General features: G+C 42.5%; 1 protein-coding gene across 1 annotated transcript in view; it reads right to left on the bottom strand.

Annotated features, from left to right (window-relative positions):
- The window catches only part of LOC133635731 (otoancorin-like), a 73,030-nt gene that overhangs the window by 44,261 nt on the left and 3,838 nt on the right, over positions 1-24,931 (bottom strand). The window contains exons 5-6 of the mRNA XM_062028980.1: positions 12,482-12,590; positions 12,186-12,407 (exon numbers count right to left, since the gene is read on the bottom strand). Of these exons, the coding sequence (XP_061884964.1) occupies positions 12,186-12,407; positions 12,482-12,590 (331 nt within the window). The remainder of the gene's footprint in view (positions 1-12,185; positions 12,408-12,481; positions 12,591-24,931) is intronic.

Raw genomic sequence — 24,931 nt, 5'->3', positions numbered from 1 at the left:
AGTGCCATCTATCAAGACTAAAACTGTTCTGCGGCCACTGTTTTTTGCCTTTTGCCCGTCGAGAAAAGTGCAAAAAATAGCTGTGAGAAGAGGCGAATGGGCTGCAGCTCCATGTATGTAATCAATGTATATGGACTGTCAAAAATAAAAATATTAGACATATTGTCTATCCAGCAATATCATTTAAAAATGTCTCTGGATGACTTAAGGGGCTTATTAAAACAAACTGAATTGATATGTTTTCGTGTCTGCTGGTGTTTTTTTAATGTTTGTTTTGTCACAGAAAAAAAAAATTTCTACATAAAAAAAAAAGCATAATATAAAGTATATATATATACATTAAATATATAAATATATATATAAATGTGCAGCTCATATATATATAAATGTGCAGCTCAAACTGCACAAATAATGTATAAAGCCAAAATCAATAAACTCCCAGGAAGCATTCAAAAATTGTTCAGCACACGAGAAGGTGAGTTACAATTTAAGGGAGAATTTTAATTTCAAAATGCTTAGTTAAACAATGACCATTAAAAGTTTTTGTATTTCAATTTGTGGAGTGAAACTATGGAATGGTTTGAATGTGGAGTTAAAGCAATGTCCAAACATAAACCAGTTTAAAAAGAAGCACAGGCACATGGTATTCCAGAGGTACAAATATGAAGAATGGCTTTGATATTGGGTTGTTTGTGTTACAGAAGAGCGTGGGGCTGCCCATTGAGGCAGTGGTGCTGCTGCTGTGGCATGATGCCATTTCCATGATCACTAGTGGTAATGGTGTGGCTATGTATGTGTGTAGTGTGCATATGTATTATAATTTATGTATATACAAGTTCATTAAGATTGTACAACAGGTAGTTCTAGCTCAGAGTAATTTATGGTTTAAAGAAAAGGGGTGGGATTAATTAAGTGTAAACTTATTCTCACTCCTTTTCAAATATGTAAAAAAATAAATAAATAAAAAAGTCCATTGCTCATTTTGTTTATTTTTTTCGTTTTTATTCTCCGTTGTTTTCATTTTGTTTAAATGGCTGTTAAGGCACTGTATTGGATAAGGCTTGCTCTTGTTTTTTTTGCATATTTGAAAAAAATATATATCAAATCAAATAAATACAAAAAATAAAAAACTGCTGTTGTGGGGTTCAACTTCTTAGATTTGTCTGTTCATAGTGCCTGACTTGAAGTTAGCTTTCTTGAGATTGTACTTGTTCATGTACTATGACATTAGTCTACGGAATTTTGTGTAGATCTATTAAACCGGTATTTGGGGTTAATTTTTTCCCCCTAATATGTGTTGCGTGAGGTCGCCTAAGCCTGACTTCCTGTTCATTTTTGGGCATGAGTACTGGTTACGACTGGGAAATAAAACAATATAAATATATATCGTGATAGACACGTAATCGATATCAATTAAAAATGTTCGATAATTTATTTTCTTCTTTGTCAGGAGAAAACAGAATCTGCAAAGCAAGGTTGGTTGCATGAACAAAGACACTCGCTCTCTGGTAGCCGAGCAACGCAGGAAGTGATCATTGATCAGTAGGAGTGACACGCTAACAGCCAGTCTGGTAACAGTATCAACTATAATTTTGGTTGCGCCATCTTATTGTCTCCCAGTTAATTTTTTGCATGGAGTAAGAAGAGAAAGTAAAAATGAATGCTGCAGAGAGATAAAAACGGGAAAAGCATGACAGTATGGCAGTTTTAAAAATGTTTTAAAACGGACTGTAGTCAGACCAATGTGGTCTGTAAACGATGCAATGTGCTCGTCCCCATCAAGACCGGTAATATTACACTAGTACTTTAGCTCATACTTGCCAACCCTCCCGAATTTTCCGGGGGACTCCCGAATTTCAGTGCCTCTCCCGAAAATCTCCCGGGACAACCATTCTCCCGAAAATCTCCCGATTTCCAGCCGGATAACTATATTGGGGGCGTGCCTTAAAGGCAATGCCTTTAGCGTCCTCTCTCACCTGAAAAGGAGACCATTATACATGTCTCCGTTATCCATAGGTTTATCTACAACCCATAAAATAGGCAGGCACGGAGCTATTTCTCAGAGTGTGTTTATTCCAGCCGGCATGTTAATACACTGACACACAACATCCGGATTCCCATCATGCATTGCTTCAAAACTACGGCAAGTTGTAATATCCAAAATTCCCAGCCGGACAAACAATATTGGGGCGTGCCTTAAAGGCACTGCCTTTAGCGTCCTCTCACCTGAATAGGAGACTATTATATATGTCTCCTTTATCCATAGGTTTATCTATGACCCATAACATGGTGGCCGAATGGATATAGTCACTCATGAATGGTCAGAGAAGCACAAGGGGGCGGCAACGCAGTATTATGGGCCACCTTGCAAGCAACATTCCGTTCTCATTTGCGGATGTTTTCAACAAATCTGTGAAGGATATGTTCCCGGATTCAGAGATCGCTCGACAGTACTCAAATGGCAGAACAAAAGCTACTCAAATAGTGAAAGGTAAGTGTTATTTTTTTTATAAGTAACCAGCAAGTACAGTACAGTTAGTAGAACAACTGTGTTTTCATTACTGTACTGTATATATAAGAAATACTTTAATTTCAGTGAATTCTAGCTATAAATATACCCCCCCTACACTGTCATGGCATCATGACAGTGTATGGCAGTGTTGGGTATAGTGTGGGATAGGGTGTGTAATGTGGTGTTGGGCCTGACTGTATTTCCCATGCTGGCAATGTCTGTGGCCCACAAAGTCCAATATTGTTGACTGACCCAATTGACTGGTAAGATGGCTGACCAAGAGACTCGTAAGTCAGTGTCCTGGGTGGTCTCCTGTCTCGCACTGGTCTCCTGACTGAACCACACTGAGGGGAAGAAGGACTGTCCTGGTTGGTGTCATACCTGGCTTGGCAATGTTCATTTTCAGCATTCTGTTCATATTCGTGTTCACTGGATTGTTCTTGCTCCATCAGTTCAGGTTCCTCTGCTGTGAAGCTAGGAGGCTGTCCGTGCTCTCCTGCTTGTGTGGTCAGCCTTGCTTGTTCATGTAAGGATGGAGAAGTAACATGGTTTCTTTGAGGCACATGGGCGGTTGTTATATTTGACCTTTGTGACTCGGCTGGCCTTGATACTCTGAGCCAGTACTGTGGTCTTGGGCCATCTTCATCAGAGTCAGATGAAGCACTGCTTTGGAATGTCTCTCTCTCTGCATTCCTTTCAACCTGACTCCTATTCCTTTGTCTCTCTTTAGTCGGTGCTTGGTTCTTTGACTGTTCAGCCACACTCACAGGTAAGTCATTTACAAGGTGGAGGAGATTCCTATGTAGAGTACGGACTTTGCCACCACCTGTCTCTGGAGACACTTTGTAAACAGGGCTGTCATTTATTTGTTCCTTAACAATGTTTACCGTTTGTTCCCAGTAGGACCTGAGCTTTCCTGGGCCTCCTCTCTCACTCATGTTGCGAACTAAAACCCTGTCACCAGGCTGTAGAACAATCCCCTTCACATGAAGGTCATATCGTCTCTTGCCTCGTGCACTGGACTGCTGACTGTTCTCAGATGCAATGCGGTAGGCCTCTTTCATTCTCACAGCCCATTTGTCGGCGTACCCTTGGGGTGTTTCACCCTCCTCTTCAGAGGACAGACCAAAGAGCAGATCAACAGGGAGGCGGGAGTGGCGCCCAAACATGAGGTAGTGGGGTGAGAAACCTGTGGCCTCGTGTCTAGTGCAGTTGTATGCGTGCACCACCTGTGGTAAATGATCCTTCCAGTTGCTCTTCTTCTCCTCTTGCAGTGTTCTCAACATCTGAAGCAACGTCCGATTGAATCTCTCGGCAGGGTTTCCCTGGGGATGGTACGGGGTTGTCCTGGAGTGTCCCACCCCAGACAGTTGCTGAAGGGTCTTAAACAGGGAGTTCTCGAACTCTCTGCCTTGATCATGGTGCAATTTGGATAAAAAACCAAACCAAGGGATGAAGTCATTAAATATTTTCTCTGCAGCTGTTCTGCCTGACTTGTTTCGTGTTGGATATGCTTGGGCAAATCTGGTGAAGTGGTCTATGACTACTAAGATGTATTCGTATCCACCCTTGCTTTGCTCCAAGTGCATGTAATCGATAGACACAAGCTCAAGAGGTGCACTGGTCGTGATACTGCCCATTGGTGCTCTATCATGGACCACAGGTTTCTTTTTCTTGATACAGGGGCACTGTTTTGTGACATAAACCTCAATGTCCTTTTTCATGAAGGGCCAATAGAAACAATCTCTTGCCAGCCCAATGACTCTCTCTGATCCTAGATGAGCCATGTCATCATGGAGATGCTTCAATACAAGGGGCCGATATTCAGAAGGTAGGACAAGCTGCTGTCGTCCTCCTGCACTCCTGTACAGAAGGTCACATTCCATATACAGTTTACCCCACTCATGCATGAGTCTTTTCACAGGGCCACCTGCTTTCTTCCTGTCCTCATTTGTCAGTGCTGTCTTTGTCTGTTTCAGCTTGATTATCTCACTGATGGCTGCATCCTGCCTCTGAGATCTGATTAGTTCACTTTGGCTTATGGTCGGTACTGGGGACTTAACTTGAGACTCTGAACTTTGGGCCAGGTTAAGAGAAGCAACATAGGCGATGTCATACCTTTTTGCAGCCTCACTTCCTTCCCAAGTAGCACGTATTGCATCTCTGTCGAGCTCTTCAGTACACTCCTCAACATAACTGTTTATGTCCAGTGGGAGACGAGACAGTGTGTCAGCATCCACATTGACTTTTCCTGGCCTATACTTTAGGTTGAATCTGAAGTCAGCAAGCTCTCCAACCCATCTGTAGCCTGTGGCGTTCAGCTTTGCAGTACTCATCACGTATGTTAGTGGATTATTGTCTGTATACACTGTGAAGGATGGGGCTTAAAACAGATAATCCCTGAATTTTTGACATACCGCCCACTTTAAGGCTAAGAACTCCAGCTTTCCAGAGTGAAAGTTATAGTTCTTTTCAGCGGGGTTCAATGTCCTTGAACCATATGCGATGACTTTCAGCTTTCCACTCTGTCGCTGGCACAAGGCTGCACAGAGTCCCTGCTGACAGGCATCTGTGTGTAGCGTAAAGGGCAGTTCAAAGTCAGGGTACGCTAGTGTAGGTGGGTGTGACAGGACGTTAATGAGCTGCTCGAGTATGGTCTGGTGACAATCAGTCCACTGTATGGGGGTCTTTGAAGGCAACTGTACTCCTTTACCTTTCTTTATCTTCCCCTGTGTTGCATCAGGATTTCCTTTCACTTGTAGCAGCCCATATATTGGCTTAGCGATGCGGGAGAAATCTTGAATGTACATCCTATGGTAACTCAGAAAACCTAACAGTTTACGGACATCCCCCACTGTAGTGGGTCTTTTCTCCCTCAGTGTCATTACAGCCTCAATGTCTTTTGGGTCTATTCTCACCCCATTAGCTGACACTAACCTCCCCACATACCTGACCTCTGGCTTGAACAACTCACATTTTGTGGGTCGCAGCTTGACTCCATGACGTTGCAGGGCTCTCAGGACATGACGCACTGCATCGACATGATCAGCAAAGGACTTGGAGTAGCAGAGGATGTCGTCAAGGTAAGGAATACAGCAGTCATCACGCAAGGCGACAAGCCTCTCCTCCATGCTGCGTTGGAAAGCAGCAGGGGCATTGCTGAGACCAAACTGTATTCTCACCCACTCATATAGACCCCAAGGCGATATGAAGGCTGTCATGTGGCGGGATCCTTCAGCTATGTAGCCCTGATGATAGGCTTTGCCTTGGTCAAGAATGGTGAACCAGCTGTGGCCGCCCAGGGTGTCCAAGAGATCCTGGATGCGAGGCAGTGGCTGGCGATCTGGCACTGTTTTCTGGTTCAACTGCCTGTAATCAATACACAGTCTTAGAGATCCATCACGTTTTCTGACACAGACAACAGGTGCTGCAAAGGGTGATTTTGACTTGACAATCCAGCCTTTTGCAAGCAGCTCTTGGATGTACTGTTTGACCTCTTGATAGAGTGGTTTGGGAATGAATGAATATGTTTTTTGGACTGGAATGTCATCTTTCAGACTGATGGTCATATGGAGGCTTGGGATGTCCCCAATGTCACCATCATTGCGAGCAAAAGCTCCTGATTCCTCCATCAACATTTGTTTCACCTCCTCTTGTTGATCATCTATCAGATGACTGACATCCACTGGTGGGTGCCACAGGTCTGCAGTGGGTGGGACCTGATTAGAATTGGGGGGAGGTGAGGAGTCAACAGTGTTAACATGAATACTCTTATGGTCACTGTGGGGACTGTCTGTCTCTATGACTTTGTCAATGGGCTCAATGCTGCCTAGGACTGTGAAGCTTGGCAAGGTCACATCCATTTGGGAGTGGTTTGACACTGGCACTTTAATGAAACACCTGTCTGTCTGGTGAATCTCCATTAAGCCTGCTCCAATGCTCAATGACTCCAGCTGTACACTGTCAAGGTTGGGTTCAAACAACACAAATGACTCTGAGGGGTTAATATTGGCTGGAACCCTGCACTTAACGTGAACTACCTGACCTGAACAAATTGTGACCTCTTTGAAACCCACTTTTACAGCAGCATGTTCCTCTTTTGGGGAGTTCTGAGTCCGAATAAAACTCACTATGGCTCCAGCACTAACATCATCAATCTCCATGGCACCCGCAAGGAGGTTAGACAGAATGGACATGAGTTTAGGCCGGCCTTCATTACTCTTAATGAGTTCTTGGATTACATTAAAACCAACTAATGGTCTGTCTAGTTTCAGGCAACTCACTAGGAAGGGTACACGGATGGATAAGTCTGGATCATCATTGCCTTGCAGGTTTACCACCACTTCAACCCATCCGTCGTAAGGCACTTCATCACCCGTGACTGCCGAAACATTCAGCTCATTGTCCAGTAGCTCACAGAGAGGTCGAATATCTTGGCTAGGCAGATACTTGTTCTTCCACGTGCGGTCAATTAGGCTCACATTGGCTCCTGTGTCCAGCAGGACAGTGACAGCGTAGCCACCCATACTACATTTCAGCAGGAATTTGCGGCCAATGAGTGGGGCTACTAGCTTGCATGGCTGTGATGTATTGTGAGATTGTATTGTGTTGGCATCACTGATCTTAGCTGGCTTTTGTTTTGGGCCTGTTTGGGGTTGGGACAGGGGTGCAGGAGCGGTCAAAAGTTGTCCCTCTGTCTTGACCGCACTCCGTTTCCCGACGGTTTCTGTTTCTTCAAGCACCCAACTGCACGATGGCCTTCTTCTCCGCATGCGAAGCAGTGGTTGCAATTTAGATTGGACTGGGTGACACATTGTGTGCAGCCATAGGGTCTCTGTGTCTTTCTCTCAGTTCTGGGCTTTTCAGGGTCACCGTAAGAGGTTGGTGCACAGCGCTGATCTGGTGCATGAGCCTGTGTGACCAGCTGTTTCAGGGTCTCCATTGCTTGGGTCAATGCTTCAACCTGGGAGCTAAGTCTCTGTATTGTGTCATCTTTATTGACAGTGTTGACTTTTACCTCACTCTTAACTTTCTCCTCAGGTTCAGCCTGGGTGCTATGGGCCTGACTTACTTTACGGGCAGAGCTGCGACCAAATCTGCGCTTTCTCTCACTTTCCTCTGTGGTGGTCTTTATCACCTGTCGCAGCAAAGCTTCATCAGATACTGTTGGGTCAGCAAGGAGAGGCTTGAGCTCACGCCTGACATCATCGTACTTCTCTCCTATTCCCTGACATATTGTGTTCAAGAATATGCACTGTATTGTGGAGGTATCATATTTAACTACTGAGCTTGTTTGTTTAGTAGTGAACATAATCTTTTGTTTGAGGCCAATCATTCTATACAAGAATTGCTGTCGTGTCTCATTTTCATGTTGCCTGGCACACATCAAGTCCTGAAAGAGCTCTGTGCATCCCTTTTCACCTTGGTGTGACTGGAGGAAGCTTTTGAGTTCTGTGACAGTCAGTTCGTCTTTGTTTGTCAACATATCTCTGAAATTGCCAGGTTTGATTGTACGGAGCACCCCTCTAATGACCTCACCCTCAGTGTGTTTCTCTCTGAGACCTTCATCTATTTGTTTGCATAAGCTGTTGTAGCTTAGATCAGATGTAGTTTCACTTATTTGGCCCCCGTGTATCCTGAACTCTTTTCGCTGGAGATAAGCAAGATCTTGTAGGGAGACCAACCTATCTGGAGTTTGGTGTGGTGTGGGTTCGATATCACTATGGTGACGTGGCTGGCTGCCACCTTGTGCTGGGGTTCTTTGAGTCATTAGGAGGTCATTTGCATCATGGTTGTTCAGGTGTGGGTCAGTTGCGGTTGTCAGGCCAGAAGATGTGGTGGGAGTCACACATTCCTGTAACTTCCTGCCTAGTTCTTCATACATGGCTTGTAGTTGCTTCATATCTGGTGTGGTTGTGTGGGTGTGTGTACTGGGGTTAGTGTGTGGATATGTAGTATCACCTGACTGTGTGTGTGGTGCATTTGAACAAGATGGCTCATCATTTGAAACAAAAACAGGTAATTCAAAACAATCACGTTTTTTGATAACCTTCAATATTACATCATTCAATATCATCAAACGACCAATACCCTCATCATTAGAATTAAACAGATCATCAGATTGCATAAAGGAAAGGATATGGTCGATGCAGCTTTCTTCATCGGTTGAGCTCAGCTCGTCTGTGCCTGGATGATCAATTCCGATGGACATCGCAACCTCATAGGCTTCGGTGCCTGAGAGATGGTATAGTTGCTTTTTGATGCTCCATAAGAGTTCTTTGCGTCCTTCAGACATGGCCTTAGCTGCAGTGATGACACCTTGCTCCTGTCGTCACTCTGCAGCCACTTCACTTCGCCTCTGTAGTCGCACTGAGTCACTGTAGTTGCACTGCAGTCTCTCTAGTCGCATTGCAGTCTCTATAGTCGCACTGCAGTTGCTGTAGTTTTTTTGGCTCTATGGTCGCACGTCACCTCTGTACTGAAGTCGCACTGCAGTCACGCCACCTCTGCACTGTAGTTGTCCTGCCGTCGCGTCACCTCTTCTCTGTAGCCGCACTGTAGACACACCACCTCTGCTCTGTAGCCGCACCGCAGACACGTCACCTCACTTCAGTAACGTGCAGTCACTCTGGTCTTCTGGTTCATATATATCACTGGACCAGCAATCGTCAAACCATCAATGGCGTTGCCGATCCCGGACGAGCCCCCAAATATCTGTTGCAGGTCCCAGGTAGCCAGGACAAGCAGTCAGATAATAATGTCCTGTTATACAGGAGGAACAATCACACAGAACGTTTCAGATGTTTACAGACTGGTCGCTCTCATCAGAATGACGAGACACTTCCGGTCTGCAGGTGATATCATTCAATTGGGAAGAAACGCCCTACTGCCCCCTACTGACCAATGTGAATAGTGATAAATGTGGAATGACAGCTCCAAAAACGAATTCAAACCATAAAATAAAATAAATAAATCACCACAAAAATGTGACACATTATGGGTGGGTCACACGGACACATGCCTTCTCTATCTGACCGACCACATCAAACATGAAGTGGACGTGGGCAAATACTGCGGCATGGTCATGCTGGACCTTCAGAAGGCCTTTGACACCGTTAACCACGCTATACTGTTGGATAAGCTCAGAGCAATCGGATTTAACAAAACCTCATGGAGCTGGATGCAATCTTACTTGGAGGGGAGGGAGCAGGTGGTAGAGGTGAACGGCACCGTGTGCCCCCCCTCTCGGTGAGCTGTGGAGTCCCCCAAGGCAGTATATTGGGACCTTTACTGTTCCTAATATACATAAACGACTTGTCATCGGCATGCGACTGTGAATTGTTTTTGTTTGCGGATGACTCTGCCCTGCTGGTATCCGATAAGGACAAGTCACAGGTGGAGAAAATCCTCAGTGCTGAGCTCTGTAGAACTTGCACCTGGCTCGCTGACAACAAGCTATCCATACACTTGGGTAAAACGGAATCCATCCTGTTTGGGTCCCACATCAACCTTAAGAAAGTCAATGACTTCACTATAAAAGTGGGTGACATTGTTATCACCAGGAAAGATGAGGTCACCTACCTAGGTTCCATTCTAGAGGCTAACCTTTCCTGTGATAAAATGGCAACCAAGGTAATCAAAAAGGTTAACCAACGAACAAGATTTCTCTACAGAATCTCCTCTCTGGTCAACAAAAGCACCATGAGGATTCTGGCGGGTACTCTCGTTCAACCCTTTTTCGATTACGCATGCACCTCCTGGTACCCTAGCACCTCCAAAACCCCCAAATCTAAATTCCAAACATCTCAGAACAAGCTAGTCAAGTTACTTCTAGACCTCCACCCCAGATCCCACCTCACTCCTACCCACTTCTCCAAAGTGGGCTGGCTCAAGGTGGAGGACAGGGTTAAACAACTTGCACTGAGCCTAGTCTATAAAATCCACTACACCTCCCTGATACCGAAGTACATGTCAAACTACTTCCTTAACGTAAATGACCGCCATAACCACAACACTAGGGGGAGCTTCACTAACCACGTTAAACCCAGATTCCAAACTAACAAAGGTCTTAAATCATTCTCTTTCTATGCCACATCAATGTGGAATGCGCTCCCAACAGGTATAAAAGAAAGGGCATCTCTATCCTCCTTCAAAACCGCAATAAAAGTTCACCTCCAGGCAGCTACAACCCTTAACTAACATCCTCCCCGGATTGCTAATAATCAAATGCTAATAATCAAATGTAAACAATCAAATGCAGATACTTTTTCTTATGCCTTCTGATCTCTCTCTCTCTCTCTCTCTCTCTCTCTCTCTCTCTCTCTCTCTCTCTCTCTCTCTCTCTCTCTCTCTCTGTCCACTACTTGCTGTCCATATCCTACCCCCCCCTCCACACACCTGATTGTAAATAATGTAAATAATTCAATGTGATTATCTTGTGTGATGACTGTATTATGATGATAGTATATATGATAGTATATATCTGTATCATGAATCAATTTAAGTGGACCCCGACTTAAACAAGTTGAAAAACGTATTCGGGTGTTACTGTTTAGTGGTCAATTGTACGGAATATGTACTTCAATGTGCAACCTACTAATAAAAGTCTCAATCAATCAATCAGTCCGTCGAATCCCCTCAACAGTGTACAAAAGGGTCTATTTTTCGGCACATTTTACATTCAATAAACCTGCTTCAGCAATTAAAACATACCTTACGTGGTACTGTCAAAATTAAAGGAATTGTATAAAACAAATGAAACATGAACAAATTAAGAAATATTTGTAGCACCCATTTGACGCCGTATAAGCCAGTGGTACCGCTCACAGTCGGTAGTTGGTCGTAGTTGGTTGAAATGGCAAACCATTTCACCGCCGGGATAGCTTTGGTGTCGGCCAACTTCGTCTCTCAAGATGTAGTTTCTCTTAAGTATCCTTCTTGAAAATGGCTTTGCAAATATATATCTGCCACCTAATCAACATTTTGCTCTCCTTCTTTGTGAGTACCGGTGAGTTTTTTGTGGATTTCTATGGCTCGTATGGCTCCGGTGCCACTTCCTGTTTTCGCAACTTATGATTGGATTCTCCCTTGGGACTCCCAAGTGAGTATCCAATCACAGCGTAAGGCCAGCTAGAAGGCCTTACTGACAACAATTCGTGATCTGATTGGCTATGGCAATTATCTATCAACTCTATGTGCCCCTTCGCCTACTGCATTGTTGATTCTGAAGGCCCAGGGCAGATTTTGTACAGCATGGCAACATAAGCTAGCTGAATTCTGATTGGATACAAATTCTAACCTACAAACAGCACTGGAAATACTTTTAGATATTTAGGGAAAGTAAATAAAACATTGCTTTTATCTTTAATTATGATCATGATTCCTGGTTATGTTAGGCCAGCAGAGACGGCCCACCTCTGCATTAGAAATAAAAATGTTTACAATTTCATATATTTTTCTCCTGATTATTATTTTTTAAAAGGTCATAAAAATTATAGACAATTATCCATCGTGATACAGCCGTATCGCCTGGCACGAGCCTACCTACCAAATTCCGTGTGTTCTCATTTTTCTTCTACATTTTCAGAGAGGACAATTTTGGAGGGCTAACGTGGTGACCCTTAAAGCACGTCCTTAAATCCTCATAACCAATACCAATTTACAGAAGCCTCACCTCGTCATCGCCCAGCAGTTTCTTGACGAGAGTTCGTTGCTGCGTCATCCTCCACTGGACGCCAGGCGGCAGGTCTTTGATCACCTGTTTGAGGTCAGCGCTCGCGATGCTGTCCAGTTGTGTGGGAGACAGCAAGCTAACACTGCTGCCAAGCAAGTGCAGAACCTCATAAGTGGTCCAGTTGGAGTTGGACAAGGCCTTCCTCAGAAGGAGCATCTTCAGCTGCAGTCCAAGTGAGATGATTAAGAAATTAAGAAATAATCATCGCCGTCAACAAATGTAGATTTAAGAGATACCATTGTAGCCTTTGGGTTTTTGCACTCAGAAAACTGAGCCAGGAGTTGCCTGCTGAGTTCAGGGGTCAAGTCGGGTGCGTTGTCATAGTAACACGTCAATGGGCCTAGCCTGTGGTGATACCAAGACAATAAATAACAGAAAATGCAGAAATGCTTCAATATGATAATAAGCATTCCCTTTCAAATGCTGTAGATTACCAAGTGTACTGTGCATGTGTTGCAGCTAGGGGTGTAACGGTACACCAACATTTCGGTTCGGTACGTACCTCGGTTTAGAGGTCACGGTTCGGTTCATTTTCGGTACAGTAAGAAAACAACAAAATCTACATTTTTTGGTTATTTATTTACCAAATTTGTAAACAATGGCTTTATCCTTTTAACATTGGGAACACTATAATAATTCTGCCCACGTTAATCAACATTAAACTGCCTCAAGTTGTTGCTCAGATTAAATAAAATGACACAACTTTTCTTCTACATATAAAAAGTGCAACATTAAACAGTTTCAAGTCAACTCATCATGCTTAATTTATTACAGCATTTGGGAAGCCCGTAGTTGATTTTTATTATGTAAATGTTATATTTTTTTATCAACATGTGATAGCAGGGACCATGCCATTCAAAACTAGGATGCTCCATTACTAAGGATTAATGTAACTATAGCTGAAAAAATAGTACAATAGCAATAGGAGAGACTATTCATCCCTGAACACCATGGAGTTCATGTAGGCTTAATGATGCAGTTACATTATTATATCAACTATCAGAGACAGAAACTCTTCATTTAACATAATGTCCTTTTTTGCTGCTTCAACACAGCTCAATCAACACAGAAAAAGGTAAAGTGAAATAACAGACAAACAGGGTTTTGCTGTCCGTAACACACACACACACGCACACCCACACACACACACACACACACACACACACACACACACACACACACACACACACACACACACACACACACACACACACACACACACACACACACACGCACACACAAGCTGCCGTTTGTTTCTAAAACGTCAACGGGCTCATAGTGATGTTACTATGAACAGTTAACAAGATGGCGGCGCATTGCTATGCAGCGGCTTGCTAACGCTCTTGGGAGTATAGAGCGATTTGGCAAAAAACACCCGTCATTTCTGTCAATTTCATGGCTGGCTCAAAGCGTGAACACTCTGTGATCACAAACGACCGACAGACAATTCTGGATGTGGATGGATCGGGTCATTATAGACTGAAAGATGCATGTACGGTGGACCTCCTCGCTAGCATGGGAATACTTCATGGGCTACATCGAGCGGCCTTTGTAGCAGCGGAGTCAAGTGCTAGCGGTGACCGCCAATGGAGACGTCGTAAGCGGTGTGAGCGGAAGCAGAAACGGGGATGCCGAGCGGGGCTAACAACAAAGGGAAAAGCTAACCAAAGAAGCGTGGAGTCTCCGGGTAAGAAGCCATTTAAACTAGAACTAGCCGGCGCCAGGCTGGATAATTCCTGCACACATAGCAATTCTCTTAGAATAAAACACAACTCACATAATGTTTTTTCTTTTGTGACCGTGTCAGAGGCAGACATGCAATCTACTGAGGTGGCTAACTATGATGCGTTCAGTTTATCGCAACATCTAGCAAACAATCGGACAATTCCCGTCGTATCAATTCCTAGATATGGTCGAAACTATTTAAAGTGCACTACGCATAATAAACGCAACATTATTAATATTTCTACTTCGGATATTTTCAACAAACAATCCTCAAAACAGCCCACTACCTATAATATGGGCTTTTTAAACATAAGATCATTATCTTCCAAAACGTTATTAGTTAATGAAGTCATTAGAGACAACAAACTTGACGTCGTTGGTCTCGCCGAGACCTGGCTCAAACCAGACGATTTTTTTGCGCTAAATGAGGCATCTCCTCCTAACTATACCAATACACATGTTGCCCGACCTCTTAAAAGGGGAGGGGGTGTCGCACTAATATACAATGAAAACTATAATTTTACACCTAACCTAAATAATAAATATAACTCGTTTGAGGTGCTCACTTTGAGGTTTGTCACACCGCTGCCTCTCCACCTGGCTGTTATCTACCGCCCCCCTGGGCGGGCCCTATTCGGACTTCATCAGTGAATTCTCAGAGTTTGTTGCTGATCTAGTGACGCACGCCGACAATATAATCATAATGGGGGACTTTAATATCCATATGAATACCCCATCGGACCCTCCATGCGTGGCGCTCCAGACTATAATTGATAGCTGTGGTCTTACACAAATTATAAATGAACCCACGCATCGCAACGGTAATACGATAGATCTAGTGCTTGTCAGGGGTGTCACCACCTCTAAAGTTACGATACTCCCGTACACTAAAGTAATGTCCGATCATTACCTTATAAAATTCGAAGTTCTGACTCATTGTCAACAAACTAATAATAATAATAATAACTACTATAGCAGCCGCAACATTAATGCTGCCACAACGACGACTCTTACTGACCTACTGCCTTCGGTAATGGCACCATTCCCAAATTATGTGGGCTCTATGGATAACCTCACTAACAACTTTAACGACGCCCTGCGCGACACCATTGATAGTGTAGCACCGCTAAAGCTAAAAAGGGCCCCTAAAAGGCGTACCCCATGGTTTACAGAAGAAACTAAAGCCTAGAAATGATCATGTAGAAAGCTGGAACCCAAATGGCGTGCGACTAAACTTGAGGTTTTCCATCAAGCATGGTGTGATAGTTTAATAACTTATAAATGCATGCTTACCTCAGCTAAAGCTAAATGTTACTCAAATCTCATCCACCTCAACAAAAATAATCCTAAATTTTTGTTTAGTACAGTAGCATCGCTAACCCAACAAGGGACTCCTCCCAGTAGCTCCACCCACTCAGCAGATGACTTTATGAATTTCTTTAATACGAAAATTGAAGTCATTAGAAAAGAGATTAAAGACAATGCATCTCAGCTACAACTGGGTTCTATTAACACAAATACGACTGTATATACGACGGATACCGCCCTCCAAAATAGTGTCTCTCTCTTTGATGAAATAACATTGGAGGAATTGTCAAAATGTGTAAATGGGACAAAACAAACAACATGTTTACTTGACCCAATTCCTGGGAAACTTATCAAGGAGCTTTTTGTATTATTAGGTCCATCAGTGTTAAATATTATAAACTTATCACTTTCCTCTGGCACTGTTCCCCTAGCATTCAAAAAAGCGGTTATTCATCCTCTACTCAAAAGACCTAACCTCGATCCTGATCTCTTGGTAAACTACCGGCCGGTGTCCCACCTTCCGTTTATCTCGAAAATCCTCGAAAAAATTGTCGCACAGCAGCTAAATGAACACTTAGCGTCTAACAATCTCTGTGAACCTTTTCAATCCGGTTTCAGGGCAAATCACTCTACGGAGACAGCCCTCGCAAAAATGACTAATGATCTATTGCTAACGATGGATTCTGATGCTTCATCTATGTTGCTGCTTCTTGATCTTAGCACCGCTTTCGATACTGTTGATCACAATATTTTATTAGAGCGCATCAAAACGCGTATTGGGATGACAGACTTAGCCTTGTCTTGGTTTAACTCTTATCTTACTGACAGGATGCAGTGTGTCTCCCATAACAATGTGACCTCGGACTATGTTAAGGTAACGTGCGGAGTTCCCCAGGGTTCGGTTCTTGGCCCTGCACTCTCTAGTATTTACATGCTGCCGCTAGGTGACATCATACGCAAATACGGTGTTAGCTTTCACTGTTATGCTGATGACACCCAACTCTACTTGCCCCTAAAGCTGACCAACACGCCGGATTGTAGTCAGCTGGAGGCGTGTCTTAATGAAATTAAACAATGGATGTCCGCTAACTTTTTGCAACTCAACGCTAAGAAAACGGAAATGCTGATTATCGGTCCTGCTCAACACCGACATCTATTTAATAATACCACCTTAACATTTGACAACCAAACAATTAAACAAGGCGACTCGGTAAAGAATCTGGGTATTATCTTCGACCCAACTCTCTTGTTTGAGTCACACATTAAGAGTGTTACTAAAACGGCCTTCTTTCATCTCCGTAATATCGCTAAAATTCGTTCCATTTTGTCCACAAGCGATGCTGAGATCATTATCCATGCGTTTGTTACATCCCGTCTCGATTACTGTAACGTTTTATTTTTGGGCCTCCCTATGTCTAGCATTAAAAGATTACAGATGGTACAAAATGCGGCTGCTAGACTTTCGACAAAAACAAGAAAGTTTGATCATATTACGCCTATACTGGCTCACTTGCACTGGCTTCCTGTGCACCTAAGATGCGACTTTAAGGTTTTACTACTTACGTATAAAATACTACACGGTCAAGCTCCTGCCTATCTTGCCGATTGTATTGTACCATATGTCCCGGCAAGAAATCTACGTTCAAAGAACTCCGGGTTATTAGTGATTCCCAGAGCCCAAAAAAAGTCTGCGGGCTATAGAGCGTTTTCTATTCGGGCTCCAATACTATGGAATGCCCTCCCGGTAAAAGTTAGAGATGCTACCTCAGTAGAAGCATTTAAGTCTCATCTTAAAACTCATTTGTATACTCTAGCCTTTAAATAGACTCCCTTTTAAGACCAGTTTATCTGCCGTTTCTTTTCTTTTCTTTTCTACTCTGCTCCCAACCCGGGGTGGACCGCTAGCCTGTCCATCGGATGGGGACATCTCTACGCTGCTAACCCGTGTCCGCTCGGGATGGTTCCTGCTGGCCCCACTATGGACTGGACTTTCGCTGATGTGTTGGACTTTCACAATAATATGTCAGACCCACTCGACATCCATTGCTTTCGGTCTCCCCTAGAGGAGGGGGGGGGGGTTACCCACATATGCGGTCCTCTCCAAGGTTTCTCATAGTCATTCACATTGACGTCCCACTGGGGTGAGTTTTCCTTGCCCGTATGTGGGCTCTGTACCGAGGATGTCGTTGTGGCTTGTACAGCCCTTTGAGACACTTGTGATTTAGGGCTATATAAATAAACATTGATTGATTGATTGACTAGTAGTTGACTATTATAATTTTGGGAGAGTCCGCTGCCTGATGCTTACCTGCTAAACACCTATCTGCTAACCCCACCGCAGAAGCACTGACTACATGCGCTCTGAATACGCACTGCTGATTGGCTGTTACCGCTCTGGTGTAACCAATTAGATGGTTGTGTGGGTGGGACAATGCTGGGTGCTGCGGAGTGCTGACAGAGACAGTGGCAGAAGAAGCGGAGCATCTTGTTAAGACTTTAGTTAATATGTTCGTGTGGAAACTCGTTCGGTACACCTCCGAACCGAACCGAAACCCCCGTACCGAAACAGTTCAATACAAATACATGTACCGTTACACCCCTAGTTGCAGCGGTTAACTTCTTTAACATATGTTTCCTAACTAAACTGTCAAAATTAAAGGGCAAATGAAATACAGCTTTACCGCTTTAGTAATATGTTTGGGTTTACACATTTATCGTATTTTCCGGACTATAAGGCGCACTTAAAGTCCTTTTTTTCCCTCAAAACTCGACAGTGCGCCTTATAACTCTGTGCGCCTAACATACAGAATAATTCTGGTTTTGCTTACCGACCTCGAAGCAATTTTATTTGGTACAAGGTATAATGATACGTGTGATCAGTAGATGGCCGTCAAACATAAGAGATACGTGTAGACTGCAATATAATGGCAGTCACACACAAAAGATACGTGTAGACTGCAATATGACTCAAGTAAACAACACCAACATTTTATATGTTCCATTGAAAATACAGAACATTACACACGGCGCTCAAAAACCTATCAAAATGTTTTAGTACGACTTTGGTAAGCTATGAAGCCGCACCGCTTGATGGATTGTACTGTGCTTCAACATACGAGTGTTGTTATGGTATGTGTATAAGGTAAGACTTTATCAAGCGTTTTGTTTCGGAATATTATGCAAAAGCAACTTTTCTTACCTTCTGGTACCTGCTGATCTGTATTTGGGATCTGCATAAATCCTGAAAAATTGCGTGAGTCCGCCTTTGTAGTCCGTGCCGACACCGTAGTCGATAAGCTTCTTCTTTTTCTCTATCTTCTTGTTATGGGACATTCATCCTCCGCTGTTGCCATTTCTAATATAAAGTAGTGTAAAGTTCTTACTTATATCTGTCAGTAAACTCGCCATGAAAGCGCTAAAACATACCGGTGTAGTGAGTTTACATTATTCACCCAAGGAACTTTAGTTATTAGAGAGTTCCGGTCAGACGGTTTTTCACAGGACACATTTCCGGCGTTGTTGTTGTTTCCGGGTGAGGAGATGTTGCTCCGTTATTGATTTAAGTAAAGTCTAAATGTCATTACAACAGTTAACTCCATCTTTTGACATTTCTTCCACTCCCGTCCTTGCACGCTACACCGCTACAACAAAGATGACGGGGAGAAGACGCTGCCGAAGGTGAGCCACGTAAATAAGACCGCCCACAAAACGGCGCATCCGGAAGCAACTGTCAGAAAGCGGCTTGAAGATGATCTGTAAAACATAATCTATGCAATATTTTGACCAAAGAACCACTATTACATGTTATGTAGACCACAAAGAAGTGTTTTCAATTTAGAAAAAAGAAATAATAATATGACTCCTTTAATGCGCCCTCTAATCCGGTGTGCCTTATATATGAAAAAAGATCAAAAATAGACCATTCATCGGCGGTGCGCCTTATAATCCGGTGCACCCTATGGTCCGGAAAATACGATACACAGATGTCTCGAGGGCGCTAACTTTCAAATTTATTTTACACAGTATATCCCACCCCAATTCCTGCTTCTAGGACGTAATGACGTAACTACGTACACACGTAGCACATGCTTTGGGTGTTGTTAGCTAATGATAGCAATTTGAATAGTTAGTATTAGCTATCATTGAATGTAAAATTCTGACATAACAACAACATGACTGCAAATTATTTGTTGCTTCTCTAGGACTGTTTTTGTATGTGTGTCTCTGCGCCTATGTGTTGATGAGACAGGATGAGTGACCGGCGTAAACACCAATCATTTTATTCGGGCTGATAAAAAAATTTACTACACAAACTTAGCAATTGTTAAAAATATAGACTGTTTAAACACAAATGTGTTCTGTTAAACCACTGATAGTAACACAAGCTGGCCAAGGGTGTTCATGTTTTAATTTTTGTGCTTTAAAAAATGTAACTGTGAGCGAGTTGCAAACCGCACCTTTAAGAAACTTCTGTATGTCTCCAGCTCCAGACTTCATCTGTTTGACTAATTGTCATTACTGCCACAAGTCCTGGAAAAGTGTATTACAACTGAGAACCACTGCAGCCCAAACAAACCATATTTTTTGGTCTGGCAGCGCTTGCAGCCCAACAGTGATTGATTCTGTTTGCTTCTTCGATTACTAGATTTGTTAATAAAATACATGAAAGAGTCTTGCAGAAGCAGCCACATACTGTACGTGACATATAATCCTCGGTCTACGGTGCCGCTACCACCAGCTGCTGCTGTCCGCCTGACATGGCCAAGGACTCATTTTGACAGCAACAGGTGGCCAAATGATGGCCTAGATTAGGGGTGCCCACACTATTTCTGCAAGCCAGCTACTTTTCAATTGACCAAGTCGAGGGGATCTACCTTATACATATATATAATTTATATTTATTTATTTATGAAACAGACGTTTTTGTTTACACGTTTAAGGTGGTTAATGATAATATAATCATGTTCAACACATATAGATTTCTTTCTTTCACGAAGACAAGAATATTGGTTGGTGTATTACCTGATTCTGATGACTTGCATTGATTGGAATCAGACAGTGGTGCTGATAACGTCCGCATTTTCAAATGGAGGAGAAAAAAGTCCTCCTTTCTGTCCAGTACCACATGAAAGTGGTTGGTTTTTGGCATCTTTTTGTCCAGCTTCCATACTCATTTTTATACACTTTACAACAGGGGTGCCCACACTTTTTCTGCAGGCGAGCTACTTTTCAATTTATCAAGTCGTGGGGATCTACCTCATTCATATATATAATTTAGATTTACTTATTTATGAAAGATATGTTTTTGTTAACAAGTTAAAGCAAGCATGTTTAACACATATAGCAAGCATGTTTAACACATACAGTTAATATTGTTAATAAGTTAAATGTGTTTAGTGATAATACAAGCATGTTTAAGACATATAGTTAATATTGTTAACAAGTTAAAGGGGTTTATTGATAATGCAAGAATGTTTAACACATATAGTTAATATTGTTAATAAGTTAAAGGTGTTTAATGATAAAGCAAGCATGTTTAACACATATAGTTAATATTGTTAACAAGTTAAAGGTGTTTGATGATGATGCAAGCATGTTTAACACATATAGTTAATATTGTTAATAAGTTAAAGATGTTTAATGATAAAGAAAGCATGTTTAACACATATAGTTAATATTGTTAATAAGTTAAAGGTCTTTAAAGATAATAAAAGCATGTTTAACATAAATAGTTAATATTGTTAACAAGTTAAAGGTGTTTAAAGATAATGCAAGCATGTTTAACACATATAGTTAATATTGTTAATAAGTTAAAGGTGTTTAATGATAATACAAGCATGTTTAACACATATAGATTTCTTTCTTTCATGAAGACAAGAATATAAGTTGGTGTATTACCTGATTCTGATGACTTGCATTGACAGGAATCAGACAGTAGTGCTGATAACGTCCGCATTTTCAAATGGAGGAGAAAAAAAGTCCTCCTTTCTCGTCCAATACCACATGAAAGTGGTTGGTTTTTGGCATCTTATTTGTCCAGCTTCCGTGCTCCTTTTTATACACTTTACAAGAAATACATTGGCGGCAAACTCCGTAGCTTGCTAGCTTGTGCACGCCAGCTTTCTGAGACTCTTATTTTGTTAGCGCAGGCAGGATGAAGCAGAGCTTTTATTGTGCAACTGTGCAGTCGGTCTTTAGAGTTTTGACGGCAGGTACGGCGCGAGAGTCTGTTGAAATAAAAAGTGTTTCTCGCCTTCCTGTCGGTAATTTTTTCTTAATAATGAGCTGGCAGCAGCCAGCGTCATCTCACAAGACCCTCAGGTGCCGTGAATGTCAATCAAGTGACGAAAGTGACGTCATAGTGAAGATTTATAATCGCAAATTTTTAGGACTTTTTTTAATGCCTGGCTAGCGATCGACTGACACACCCTCCGCGATCGACCGGTTGCTCGCGATCGACGTAATGGGCACCCCTGCTTTACAAGAAATACAGGCTGGCTTTCTGAGACTCTTATTTTGTTAGCGCAGGCAGGATGAAGCGGTACTTTTATTGTGAAGACAAGAACTGTGCAGTCGGTCTTTAGAGTTTTGACGGCAGGTACGGCGCGAGAGTCTGTTGAAATAAAAAGTGTTTCTCGCCTTCCTGTTGGTCATTTTTTCCTAATACTGATCTCACAGCAGCCAGCGTCATCTCACAAGACCCTCGGGTGCCGTGAATGTCAATCAAGTGACGTCTTGGTGAAGATTGTTGATTGCTAATTTTTAGGTCTATTTTTTTAATGAATGGCTGGCGATCGACTGACACACCCTCCACAATCAACGTAATGGGCACCCCTGGCCTTGATAAATGATATGTCCTTACAATGATATATGAATATGAAGCATTGTGAATGCATTAATTTTGTGTCTTTGACTCTATCTTTTTTACATTGTTAAAATCAAATGTGGCCAGGCCATCCGGGAGTTAATTGTTCATATGTCTCTGATGGGCACATTAATCAGTCTGAGGAATAAAAGTTGACCCTTTTTAATGTGAACTGTTACCCAGCATCACTTCTGAGCGTCGCGTCAGTATCCACAGCCTGTAGAAATGTATGTAGGATTTGATACATCCCAACTTTGCCGTGAAGAAGGGCAAAGTGAAGGTTTTTGTGCGTACACAAGCTTGATACATTAGGGCCCAGAAGTCTCCCTAGAGCTGTCCGGCTGACTAAACTGAGCGATCGGGGGAGAAAGGCCTGAGTCAGAGAGGTGACCAAGAACCCGATAGTCAGAGGTACAGCATTTCTCTGTGACGAGAGGAGAACCTCACAGAAAAACAACTATCTCAGCAGCAATCCACCAATCAGAAATGTTTGCCAGCATGAACCTGAAAGACCCAGACCATGAGAAACAAAATTCTCTGGTCTGATGAGACAAAGATTGAACACTTTGTTGTGAATGCCAGGCATCATGTTTGGATGAAACCAGGGGCCGCTCATCACCAGGCCAATACCATCCCTACAGTGAAGCATGGTGGTGGCAGCATCATGCTGAGGGGGTGTTTTTCAGCAGCATGAACTGGGAGACTAGTCAGGGAAAGAGGGAAAGATGAATGCTGTAATGTACAGAGACATCCTGAATGAAAATCTGCTCCAGAGCGCTCTTGAACACAGGTTTATCTTTTAGCTGGACAACAAACCTAGGAACACAGCCAAGATACCAAATTAATGGCTTCAGGATAACTCTAAGTGTCCCCTTGAGTGTTCCAACACTTAAATCTCTGGAGAGATTTGAAAATGGCTGTGCATTAACACTTCCTATCTAACCGCATGGTTAGATAGAAAGTGCTGCAAAGAGGAATGGACAAAACTGTTCACAGATAGGTGCCCAGCTTGTGGCATCATATTCAAAAAGACTTGAGCCTGTAATTGCTGCCAAAGGTGCCTAAACGCAAAGGCTGTGAATACTTATGTAATTTCTTTGTTTTTTAAAAAAAAAACATTTGAAAACAAAAACATTTTCACATTGTCATTATGGGTGTAAAATTTAGAGCAGTGTTTTTCAACCACTGTGCCGCGGCACAGTAGTGTGCCGTGAGATACAGTCTGGTGTGCCGTGGGAGATTATCTAATTTCACCTATTTGGGTTAAAAATATTTTTTGCAAACTAGTAATTATATTCTGCAAATTATGTGTTGTTGTTGAGTGTCACTGCTGTCTAGAGCTCGGCAGAGTAACCGTGTAATACTCCTCCATATCAGTAGGTGGCAGCCGGTAGCTAATTGCTCTGTAGATGTCGAAAACAGCGGGAGGCAGTGTGCAGGTGAAAAGGTGTCTAATGCTAACACCAAAAATAAACAAAAGGTGTGTGCCCCTAAGAAAAGGCATTGAAGCTTAGGGAAGGCTATGCAGAACGAAACTAAAACTGAACTGGCTACAAAGTAAACAAAAACAGAATGCTGGACGACAGCAAAGACTTACTGTGGAGCAAAGACGGCGTCCACAATGTACATCTGAACATGACATGACAATCAACAATGTCCCCACCAAGAAGGATAAAAACAACTGAAATATTGTTGATTGCGAAAACAAAGTAGATACGGGAAATATCGCTCAAAGGGAGACATGAAACTGCTACAGGAAAATACCAAAAAAAGAGAAAAAGCCACCAAAATAGGAGCGCAAGACAAGAACTAAAACACTACACACAGGAAAACAGCAAAAAACTCCAAATAAGTCACGGCGTGATGTGACAGGTCGTGACAGTACACCTACTTTAAGACAAGAGCTATATTGATGCATGCTTGGTTATGGTTTAAAGTTATATCCAACAATTGCGACAACAACTTTTTACTGTCAACTGAGTTTCATTTTTTTATGATTTTTGCTGGTGGTGTGCCTCTGGATTTTTTCAACGCAAAAAATGTGCCTTGGCTCAAAAAAGGTTGAAAAACACTGATTTAGAGGACAAAAATGAATATATAACATTTTTGGACTATAAGCCGTGACTTTTTTCTCACGCTGCGGCTAATTTATGAATTGTTCTTCACTAACCGCCATAATGTTTTATATTCAATAAATAGTTTTCATCAGACACTGAGAATGTGTGTTATTGTTTGTGCTATGACACCATCTTTTGGATGAGTTTGCTCATTGCAGGTGTTGCGGGTTGAAACCGTACTCGCTGTAAACCGTCCCTAGCGTTTTTGCTCGAAAGGACTCGTCATTCATCACTCCAAGCAGCGTTTGTAAGTTTTACAGTATAACTAAAACAATTCATACTTAACTAAACAGTCCCATGTGTGATATCTGTAGGAGTGTTGTCATAAATATTTGTATGTGCTGTCGTAATGTAATCAAGCTAGCGCCGTTAGCATTAGCAAATATGCTACCACGTTTACAAGTGTCTGTGTTAGCATTATTAACTTACAATGGCATTCTTTTGGTATTGTTTCAGTTTGGTAAATTCACCAAAACGTCACCGTGGAGTTATTGAGTGTGTTTCGCTGATTTGAGAGCTAGCCTCCGCAGCTAGTGGGTTCTACAAAATTTTTCGCATCAGTATATATCCACGGTCCGGTGCGACTAATATATTTAAATATATTTATTTCTTCTGCAATTTGGTGGGTGCGGTGTACTCTATAGCCCGGACAGTACAGTATTTTCCAGATG

Source organism: Entelurus aequoreus, linkage group LG20 (assembly GCF_033978785.1).
Source record: "Entelurus aequoreus isolate RoL-2023_Sb linkage group LG20, RoL_Eaeq_v1.1, whole genome shotgun sequence".
NCBI classification, from domain to species: Eukaryota; Metazoa; Chordata; class Actinopteri; order Syngnathiformes; family Syngnathidae; genus Entelurus; species Entelurus aequoreus.
The sequence above is the reverse complement of the archived record's forward strand: the minus strand, read 5'-3'. Positions and strand labels throughout refer to the sequence as shown.